We start from the raw sequence: 11,690 nt of genomic DNA on the forward strand, positions 1-11,690 counted from the left end.
ATACGATGCTTCTGGAGCTGTCAGTGGACACTCCCATCATGTTACCACTCTTCCCCGATCTGATCACGCAGGACCACGGTCACTTTCATGACCCGGACCTCCAGTTCCTCCATCTCACAGCTTGGAAGCTTCATGGCTAAACCCAATGGAGCTCCTGTGTTCGGAACCAGTAAGAAAGGTCCTGCTCGGCAGCAGAAAACCATCCACCAGGGCCACTTATCTGGCCAAGTGGAAAAGGTTCACTTGCTGGTGAGCCGAACATCACATTCCCGCACTCCAGCTGTCTATTCCACTCATCCTGGAGTAGCATCTGCACCTCAACCAACAAGGCCTGGCAGCATCATCCATCAAGGTACACCTTGTTGCTATCTCGGCCTTCCATCCGGGCACGTCTGGACGCTCCATATTCACTAACCCTATGGTAGGATGTTTCCTTAAGGGCCTGGATTGGCTATATCCTTGGGTTAGACAGCCTATTCCAGTTTGGGACCTTAACCTGGTCCTCTCCAGATTAATGGGACCCCCATTCAAACCACTGGCAACTTTCTCCCTTCTCTACCTGTCATGGAAGGTAGCTTTCCTGGTCGCCATCATGTCAGCCAGGAGGGTCTCAGAGTTCAAGGCCCTTGCCTCTGACCCACCCTACACGGTCTTCCACAAGGACAAGGTACAACTCAGACCTCACTGGCCTTTCTCCCTAAAGTAGTGTCACAATTCTGTACTAGCCAAGACATTTTTCTACCTGTCTTCTATTCCAAGCCACACAACAGTACCCAAGAGCAAAGGCTCCACTCATTGGATGTTTGGCAGGCATTAGCATTCTACATTGAATACACAAAGCTGTTCAGGAGGTTGAACCAACTGTTTGTGGCAGTGGCGGACTGCATCAAGGGACTCTTGATCTCATCTCAAAGATTATCTTCCTGGATCAAGGCCTGTATCCACACATGTTATGAGCTGGCCAAGGTCCCAGACCTGCTTCTTAAGGCTCATTCCACAAGGGCACAGGCCTCATCAGCTGCATTTCTGGCTCAGGTCCTGATACAGGAAATCTGCAGGGCAGCTACTTGGTCCTCGGTGCATACGTTGACCTCTTACTATGCCATCACACAGCACGCCAGAGATGATGCAGCTTTCGGCAGAGCGGTGCTCCAATCAGCGATTCCTTGACTCCGACCCCACCTCCAGGGTAGAGCTTGGGAGTCACCTGATTGGAATAGATATGAACAAGCGCTTGAAGAGGAAAAACAGTTACTCACCTTCTTGTAACTGTTGTTCTTCAAAATGTGGTGTTCATGTCCATTCCTATACCCACCCTCCTATCCCTCTGTTGGAGTAGCCAGCAAGAAGGAACTGAGGAGGGGCCGGGTTGGTAGGGTCATATATTGAGTGCCATGAAGGTGCCACTCCAGGGGGCTCCACAACCGACCCAACGGGAGCTGCTGGGAGAAAAAATTCCGGCAACTGTGCATGCAGTGCGCGCACACCTGATTGGAATGGATGTGAACAACACATCTCGAAGAACAGTTACAAGAAGGTGAGTAACTGTTTGTTTTTTTTATAGTGTAGTCATAATACGTAATATGTGTCACCTGGACTCTTCAGAGCTGGGGAAGAATAGGTGCATCTCAGTCCTTTCAAATACTTCAGAACCCTGTCAGCAGACAGGCAGTCTGGAAATCTCCATGGCTAGAAGCATTCAGCCCTTGGAATAGGTCTCCTAAATTGCTAGTGAAAAAGAAATCTGTAGCCTGTGGATCCAGAGTGGTACAGGTATTGGGACCCAGCCCTTTAGGAGATATATCTCTCAGTTCTGTTCCTCCCCAGTATGCTTTCATTGGTTCAGCTCTCAGAGAGTGGTGACCTGTCAGGCCAGGCAGATTGCCCACAATGAAAACTTCCTATACAACTTCAGAAAAAGCTAGTGAGTATGTCTAAGTAACTGCCACACCCTATTTCTGAATGTTTCTGGGTCCTTTTAACTAAGTTTCCCCGCATATGCAGAGACACAGTATGCTAACTAAAATCCATGTCTCCCCTTCACTGCTTCTCTCTCCTTCTTGGGACAAACAAGGTCAGATGATGCAGTATAAATAGGGTTGCTAGTTTAGGCTGGATGTATTCCTGAAGGTTTCGTCACAAGACATAGTCTTTAGTTAAAGATTAATGTGAATTCCTAGAGTCTCCAGGACAATCTTGGAGGGTTGGCAAACATAAGTATAAAGCATGTGGGTTACAGTTGCTGTCTGCTTGCTTCTTTTGGAAGGAAGCATAAAATTATTGCTGTCTGAAACTCGAATATCTGCATTATTTTCAAAACCTCTACCCAAATGTACATCAAAAATATAAATCCTGCAGGATGAAAAATATTTCTGTGATTAAAATCAGTTATTTTCTCTGTAACACAAATTACATTATCTCCTTTGTATTTTTTTAAATATAAACTACATTTAAATTTGGTGGGTGTGTAATGAAATATCTATCCAGTGTGTACTGTAAAAGAAACTTTTATTGTACTCTGAAATTATTGTTGCAGACTGTTACATGGCATGCTGTGAGGAAGATGTTTTTCAAAATAAATAAAACTGCCATAGGATAACTTCAGTTTTGGTTGCTTTAGGTGTGACAGTTGGTGCACTGGGTCACTTTGGATATGTTTTTTAATTTTTTGGGATGTACTTTGGTGTGCAGAATAAGCTAAACTATCTTGCTTTCTTCATTCATTACTCTGACTTCTATAATGGTGTTGTTTTCTCATCTATGGATGTGCATACCTGCTGCTAACCTCAGTGGAATTTAGGTGCATGCACTTAGCAGGAAGAAATAGACCCCTATGTAAATCTCTACATTACTGAATTGCTGCATCCTTTCTTATTGCATTCATGATATTGTGTTGCTCTCTTGCCTATCTTTGTTTTAAATCACTCTATGACGATTGTCGTGTTTTCGTACTGCTTCCTTTTCTTTTTAATTCTTTTCTCTTCAGTTTCTGAACTAGTTTCACACCCTCTTCTTCAGAGAATGCAGGAAAGCATTTTTCTTAATATATGATGACAATTTATAACATCATCCCTGTAAATATTAAGGGGTGGGATTCTCAGATGTGCTTAAATATCCAACGAAGTTGGGTGGTAACTCACTCAAGTGCTTTTGAAAATCCTTCCCAAACTGCTTAACTTTTATGTAACAGAATTTTGAACAGATTTATGAAAAGGGTGGTTGTCTTTGCATAAAAAGAAGAATCAGAACTCTATGAGTACAAATGAATGTTTTTAAAGAAAACAATTATGCCCATGTTGAATTATAACTAACCCTAACCCATAGTTTTGCAAAAGTAAGGTCAAGGTTACATTAAATTGAAACTTGGCATGTAATCTGGTGCTTCTACATTAAGTGTTTTGAAAGGTAATTCTGTAACATTTTTGGAGTTAAACTTTTTGATTGCAGAATATGATGCCCCGAATACCTGCATAAGCACATCAAAATGGGATGTAATGGGAACAAAAAAATGCTGTTTTCAGAAATGAAGGCAGTAATTAAATCATAATAGTGCAGTTGAAGGAGGTTCATTAATATCTGATTATTGTCCCCACTGTGTGTGTCTGGGTTCATGTGAGTAAAAGTTCATTCATTGTACTGTAAAAGCTGAGCAAACTATATTAATTAACAAGCTGTTCCTGTTGTCTTAAGTTGCTGTTTAATCGTGCAATTGTCTACAGTTATTGCTTAGCTTTCTTTGTGTCTGACGTATGATTGATTTATTGTGGAATTGTAGGGATTTCAGGTAATTTCACTTATCCAGTCTTTGCCGTGTTGTGGCTGTTCCTGTAGTTATTTGCCTTGTGTTGGTTCTAGGGAAGCTGCTCGAGAATGTCGCAGAAAGAAGAAGGAGTATGTCAAATGTCTTGAAAATCGTGTGGCTGTGCTTGAAAACCAAAACAAGACACTGATTGAGGAACTCAAGGCCCTCAAAGATCTTTATTGCCATAAAGCAGAATAACTGTCTTTGACTTGGACCTTGTTTACTATGAACTTTAATCAAGTCATGAGATGAAGCAATTCTACAGATTGCCATGTGAATTTGAGGAAGGGACACTTGTGACCCTTGTGAACCCAGTTTTGCTTAGTGTTTTCAGACTGATTTGGGAAATTGTTCCAAAATTTGGAATGCTGTCATGGTCTCCATACTATACTGAGCTTTCTTCAATCTGCATTTTCTAATAGCTGCAAATGGCGTTTTTGTTTGCACTCTTTACTTCTGCTTTTTGCAGGGAAGCTGCTAAAGAATGTCGACGTCGGAAGAAAGAATATATAAAATGTCTGGAGAGTCGTGTTGCAGTGCTAGAAGTTCAGAACAAGAAACTTATAGAGGAGCTTGAAACCCTTAAAGACATTTGTTCTTCCAAAACAGATTAGTAGAAATATTTATTATGCTGTGAACTGATTACAACATGTCCAGTTGCTTTTGAAGACAACACCTAGCCAATAAGAATTACGACTTTTTCTTTGTGTCATTTATCTTATTCTCCAACCCCTAACATTCCTGAAATACTTTTTTGCATTTTGTAGATTCTTAGATGTAACTTCATTTTTTTTTTCAAAGGAGACAAATGTTCAAGTGTGTGTAAGATGGTTAAAAGTGCAACATTTATAAGAGCTGTTCCATTGCCCTATATTTGCATTTACTACTTTTTATGTGTTATTGATAGTGTCCTACACACAAAAATATTGTACAGGTGTTTTAAAGTGAATCATCAAAGATAATGCATCCAGTAATACAACAAAATTAAACTACCCAAAGTATCTCAGGAAAGAGTTTATATAAAGTATGTTATGATAACACAAATGTATTAGAATACTAGACTATAAATTAATTTATGGCCTATTTTTCTTAGATGCTTTGCCAAGAAAATATTGTATTGCTGTCACTGAGTGCCATGGTTGAAGACAGTTTTTAATAGAACCATGTTGTTTACCCTTTGTAGCATTTGTTGTTCATTTAAACATCTGGCACGTTTAAACTGTTTTTAATCTGATGGTGAGATCTGAAAAATACCTTGGAGAAGGTTTTAGTATAAACTTTATATAACTTGAGCAAGCTCTTCAATATTATAATACAAATATTTTAAACACCTGGATGAAGTTCCAAATATCTGTTAGATGGCTCCTTGTTACTTATACTTCAAGCATTATACAAAATATCTGATGTATTAGTGGATTATGTATCAGAATTGACTTTGCACCCTGAATGCTAACAGATCAGTGTTCTGAACTGGACCAAGCTGTTCATTATAATGGGGGCTGAGATGTGGAATCCTTTTTGGTTTTTCTATGAGATGGTAAAAGGGACTGAAGATTCTTTTTTTTTTTTTCTTGGTCAGGGAGGCTCTCAAACCAACACTAGCTCTCTGCTGGCTTATGGTGTTCCACAATGGCCTTTAAGTGAGAGCTGAATGTTTTTTAAAATAAATCCACTCCAAATTGGTTGAAATTTCTGGTAAACTCAACTTTCCATTGTGCCTTGGTGGAAAATAATGCTTAAATTATTACATGTTTACATGACTATTTTATAAAATGGAGACTGTTGTGGGAGTGATCTAATTGTTCAGTGTCAGATCCAAGTTGTGAGTAAAACTGCCCCACCCCCCCATTCAAGTAAATGACAAAACTCCCATTGACTTCAGGGGGCTCAGGATTTCATGCAAGGACTGAAAGTAGGGAGAACATAAGAATGGCCATACTGGGTCAGACCAAAGGTCCATCTAGCCCAGTGTCCTGTCTTCTGACAGTAGCCAATGCAGGTGTTCAAGAGGGAATGAACAGAATAGGTAATCATCAAGTGATCCATCCCCTGTTGCCCATTCCCAGCTTCTGGCAAACAGAGGTAGGGACACCATCCCTGCCCATCCTGGCTAATAGCCATTGATGGACCTATCCTCCATGAATGTATCTAGTTCTTTTTTTAACCCTGTTATAGTCTTGGCCTTCACAACATCCTCTGGCAAAGAGTTCCTATCCTTCCCTATGTCATTGATACCTATTTGTACCACAACCACCGATTCCTCCCAAGCACTACATATAAGTCTATCTAGATGTCTCAAGAGATCCGCAACCTTTGCACCAGACAGGCAAGTCACCATGCAGGTCTCCTGGTCATCACAAACCCAGCTATCTATGTTTCTAATGATTGAATCCCCCATAACTATTATCTGTCTCTTCCTAATAACTGGAGTTTCCTCCCCGGAGAGATATCCTCAGTGCGAGAGGATACCACAACACCCTCTGGAAGGAGGGTCCCAACTATGGGTTTGTTTCCCTCTGCTCCAAAACTTTGGATTAAGTATTTATGCAACCAGATCAGCTAGACTTCAGAGAATGGGATATCCCAGGCAGATACATCAGAGGCCTTAATTCTCAGGGCCCTGATTTCTTTGGGTTTAGAAGCCAGTGTTGAGTAACTACAAGGTTGTGTTTTTGGGAGAAGAAATTTCCATTCCACTGTATCTTCCCAGTGTACACTACTATAATGGAAAACATAAATCATGAATGGGATCAGCAAAACTGATACTTCAAAGTCCCTGAAATGCAAATACCTAGTTTCTTCTCAGTAGAAGGACTGAAATTTTTATATTCCTAAATTCCATCCCCCCATCTTAAACAAATTCTGTGTTCTAGTGTAGTCATGAGCTACTGGTCAATTAGCTCTTGATTCCATGTCCTTTCCAGTGGACCTTGTTCTCAGAAGAGCCATACTCAGCAACATGCTTCAGACTTAATGTGTACAGTCCTCCCTGCTGACCTGGGGCAAGCCTTTGAGCTCATAACAGACTATGTAGGCAATGACTAAAGTAGTAGGATTCCTGAAGAATAACTTTAAGTTCACTTTCTTTTTCTATGACAATATATTTTATTATGCTTTCATAACATCTGCAATTAAGATGGTTGGCATAAAATTATAAAGGTTATGCACAAAGCTTAAACTGATCACCTGCTGGGTCTGGAAGAGCTCCCTCCCTTCACTGTATAGTATTGCAAAATTAATTGCATTGTGTGGTTATGCCAGTCTTTGAACCATCTGATGTTGGCTACTGTTGGAAACTGGAACAAATGGATTCCATGTCTGTTCCAAGTCGGTACAGCTTGTACTATGGGTCCTCCTTTGTTCGAGGTTCTAGAAGACGCATTTATTATATGTTCTGTAATTAAAAATTCATTCTTCCACAGGGAAAATTTTTCGGTAAACAATGGAAGCTAAACCTAAAGGATTTTCTGACAGGTAGTTATCCTTCTGAAAAACTCTCGTTTAGAGATTATTTATTTACTTATCTGCAGCAATGAAAGGTATCATATTTTTATACCTTCAGGAAAAATCCACTTGGCAAAAAGACTGGTTCTTCTAACTGAAAGAGATTAGAAAAATGGAGAAACGTCCTGTAATTTGGATTGGTATAACACAGAATTAATGTTAATTGAGAATTACAAAAATATTAGCCCTGTATTTTTAAAGACAGAATGAGCCAGTTTCAGATTAACACCTCTGACTAGGACAATTCACATGCAAATATATGGTTGCTAAGAGAGAACAAAGATCCTATGACTGTTGGAGAAGGGAAATGCTTATTTGGAAATAAGATGCAAGGATGGGACTGGATAGAACTATATGTATATGCTCCCACAGAAGGAATCTGGGTTGTCGAGGTGATAAAGAAAAAACAGGAACCACAAACTGACTATTCAAAACAGCAAATCGAATCCTGAATGGATTCAGGACACATATAATGAACATTTCATAAGATACTGTCATATACTTCTCCATGATTACATTTATGTAAATATATTTGTGGAGGAGGTTACAGGGGGACTGATCAAGGTACAACTGAGGACAAAGCAAAAAGGAAGGAATGATATGAGACACCTAAGATAAAAGGCAGATTCTCTAACATGCTCCCTGGCCAAAGAGTAGAGTGAATAGAATAGAAAGAGAGTCAAGGGACAAGATGGACATTCCTGAGGAAAGGAAAAGATTTGTTATTCTCTGTAATGACATGGAATGGACCTATTTGAAATAGTTTTTGAAGAGGGTAAGACTATTAATTTATGTTATGAATGCCATTTTGTTTTAATCTGACTCTCTCTTTCTATTCTTAATACATTTTATATTACTGCAGCCCATGTAGCTTTAGATTACTGTCTGGGAGTTTCATGCAGCCTGTTTTGGTGACATGAAAAAAAAAAGTCTTCAAATAGGTGTCAGTTGTAGGTATGCATGTGTCTGGAAATTTTTGAGTAGGCCATGCATGTGCACTGTGCTCCTGTGTGAATGCATAAAGGGCAAGAACAACTATGCCCCTCCCTCAGTTCCCTCTTCCCCCCTACACCCCCCAGCAGTGAGACAGAACCTGGACAATTTCAGACCTGCTAGTTCTTATCTTTGACTAAATCTTATGCAAACCTTCTGAAGTTCTTGAAGACATCTTTGATTACCTTCATCTTTGATGCCTGTGATCATATTGACCCATCTTGAGTCTGAGTACCAACAGCTAGACCTCCCTATACAGACTCTCCTGTATTTACACACTCCCTATATTGATCCTTGCCCTGCACAGGTCTCCTTAATATGGCAGACTTGAAATCTACAGGCTTCAAGCCTTGTCCATTTTTGCTGTCATTCTAGTAATTCCTTGAGCAGATTGCCAAAACTCTGGAGATAGAGATGGCAGATATCAGAAAAATCCCATAAGCTATTCAACATCCTGTCAGCTTTTGGTCCAGCCAGGATCACTCTCCTTATAAGGGGATTACTGGACCCAGCCAAGGATCTGTGGCTGACATCTCCCATGGAAACACCTACTGTGAAATGGGTTGAGAACAGATACCAATTACCTCCATTGGGTTTTGAGAACTTCTGTTCCCACCGCACTCCAGGCTCCTTAGCCACATTGGTGGTACAGGAAATCAAATTTGAGCAAACGTATCCCAAAAGACAAAGACCTAAAAGTACTTGATGTGTCTGGGAGAAAGTCATACTCCTGTGCCTCCCAGCAGCTGCATGTGGCCAACTGACAGGCCTTATTATCCAAGGGTGAAACCCCTCCTTGCAAAGCTCCTGCAAGATAGCAGAAAGGAGCTAAGAGACACAATAAAGGAAGGTCAACTAGTAGCCAAGATGGCACTGCAAGCTGTAATGGATACCTCTGACATAGTGGTGAGGTCTGTGGTCACCACAGTGATGATGTGCAAAGCACCGTGTCTCCAAGCATCAGGTATCCCAAAGGAGGTGTGACAGGTTCCCCCCCAGGGTCACACCTGGAACTGGGGTACCACTGAGCCTCCTGACCCACCAGTCTGGTCTCCCTTTATACAGTACTGCTGTGACAAGCTGCCCAGCCCACACCAGGCTCCAGCCTGCACTTTCACCGGCACACATACAACTAGGGACACACCCAGCTGCAGTTACATGCAAACACTATGACCAGCCCCTGCCTAGGAAGGCTCCAGCTAGGGAACTTCACAGCTACTCAGGCATACACCTTCTCTGGAGTGTAAACCCAAATTATACCAGCTTTTCCTGCATAGGGAACTGTACAGTGTAAGATCATGAAATTCACCTCCTTCCTCAATGTGGAGAGGAATATGTGACAACTTTCCAACCTGAGTTCTGATTCCCACACACTGGTTTTAGACAAAGTAAATATAAATGTACTAACTATAAAAGATAAATTTTAAGTGATTATAAGGGATAGCAAACAGATCAAAGCAGATTACGTAGCAAATAAAAAAATTGCAAACTGAGCTTAATATACTATATAGTTTGGAAATGAATAGCAAAGTCTCACCCTAAGTGATGATACAAGCAGGCTGCAGATTCTTAAGGAGCAAGCTGCATTTGCTTACAGCTTGGAATGCCCAGGTGTTTCATTCACAAGCTAAAAATCCCTTTAGTCTCAGTCCAGCACTTCCCCCAGTTCACTCTGTGTTCCTCAGGTGTTTCCAGGAGCCTTCTTGGGTGGGGAGTCAGTGAAGAACCCAGATGATGTCACTCACCTGTCTTATATAGCTTTTGCATGTGGTGAGAACTCTTTGGGTATGTCTACAGTATGAAATTATTTTGAAATTATTCAGATTTTCAGAAGCTATTTTATACATTCAGTCTCTGTGTCCCCCCTAAAGCACGTGAATTTGGCGGAGTGCGTCCACAGTACCAAGGCTATCATTGAATGTCGGAGTGGTGCACTGTGGGTAGCTATCCCACAGTTCCTGCAGCTGCCCATTGGACTTCTGGGTTAAGCTCCCAGTGCATGATGGGGCAAAAACATTCTCGCAGGTGTTTCTGGGTGTGTGTCATGAGTCGCTCCTCCCTTCGCGAAAGCTATGGCAGACAATCGTTTCGTGCCTTTTTGGTGTGCAGACGCCATACTGCTTTCAGCAGACGGTGCACCGCTGCTCTCCTGCTACTATGAATCCACCTCTCATTTCCTCTCATCTTCCCATGTAATCTCTACTATCTACTCTTCCTCATCGAACGCTTCCACTGCCAACTCTGCTCGGCCATCGTGAACCAAGCAGCACAGCTTCCACCGCCAACTCTGCTCTCCCGCTATTGCAGCGCTTCCGAGCTTCTCCATGTTGTCTGTCCTGGGCTCCCACCTCCATGAAAGCTACAGAAAACAACCATTTACCGCCTTTTTTCAGCTACCGTGAACCGAACAGCACCTCTTCTGCTGCCACTCTGCTCTCCTATGTTTCATGCCCTTTTTCCAGGATTACCCATCCAGGCACCATAGCCATGGAGCCCGCTCAGATCTCCACTGCAGTTTTGACCATTGTAAATACCTCGCGCATTATCAGCAGTATGTGCAGTACCTGCAAAACCAGGCAAGGAAGTGACGACAGCGAGATGATGACAGTGATGAGGACGTGGACACAGACATTCCAAGAAGCACGGCACGTGGCGATTGGGAGAGCATGGTGGTGTGGGCCAGGTTCATGCCATGGAACGCCGATTCTGGGCCCAGCAAACAAGCACAGACTGGTGGGACTGCATAGTGTTGCGGGTATGGGATGATTTCCAGTGGCTGCAAAAGTTTTGTATGCGTACAGCCACTTCCATGGAACTTTGTGACTTGCTGTCCCCTGCCATGAAGCACAAAGACACCAAAATGAGAGCAGCCCTCACAGTTGAGAAGCGAGCGGCCATAGCCCTGTGGAAGCTTGCAACGCCCGACAGCTACCAGTCAGTCAGGAATCAGTTTGGAGTTGGCAAATCTACTGCGGGGGCTGCTGTGCTGCAAGTAGCCAACGCAATCATTGACCAGCTGCTATCAAGGGTAGTGACTTTGAGAAATGTCACTGGGGTGACCTCCGTTGCTGCCACGTCCCTCCCCCTCTTAGATTCTGGGGCAGCCCCCCCAGCTGGCGGGAAGGGCCAGGGTAGGAAGAAGGGGAAGGGCCCTGCCAAAAAGTCCAGGCCCTCCATGGCAGAGACTGCCCTCACTGCTGTGGCCCCGCCACCGGCCGCGGCCTCCCACCCCGCTGCTCCTTTCACCAGCTCTGCGGGTGTCCCTCCCCCGGCCCCCAGGGCGTACGCCCAGGTGGCGGCAGCCCCCCCGCCTACCGTTACGTCATCTCTCCCGCCCGCCGCCTCCGCTACCAGCTATAGCGGCCGGGGCCACTTTCCCACCATGACCAGG

At 42.8% G+C, this 11,690-nt stretch overlaps 1 protein-coding gene across 10 annotated transcripts in view; it reads left to right on the forward strand.

The window, feature by feature from the left end:
* Window positions 1-5,051, forward strand: part of CREM (cAMP responsive element modulator) — a 73,717-nt gene extending 68,666 nt beyond the window's left edge. For 8 of the 10 annotated variants that reach the window (XM_084619559.1, XM_084619560.1, XM_084619562.1 and 5 more), the window contains one exon: window positions 3,856-4,403. In XM_084619559.1, coding sequence (XP_084475685.1) covers window positions 3,856-4,000 — 145 coding nt within the window. In that variant the 3' untranslated portion in view covers window positions 4,001-4,403. Of the gene's footprint in view, window positions 1-3,855 lie in introns of all 10 variants that reach the window. The other 2 variants (XM_084619561.1, XM_084619564.1) reach the window with 2 other exon arrangements.
* The last annotated feature ends 6,639 nt before the right edge of the window (window positions 5,052-11,690 follow it).

This window comes from Lepidochelys olivacea (genome assembly GCF_965140295.1).
Source record: "Lepidochelys olivacea isolate rLepOli2 genome assembly, chromosome: 2".
Lineage (NCBI taxonomy): Eukaryota > Metazoa > Chordata > Testudines > Cheloniidae > Lepidochelys > Lepidochelys olivacea.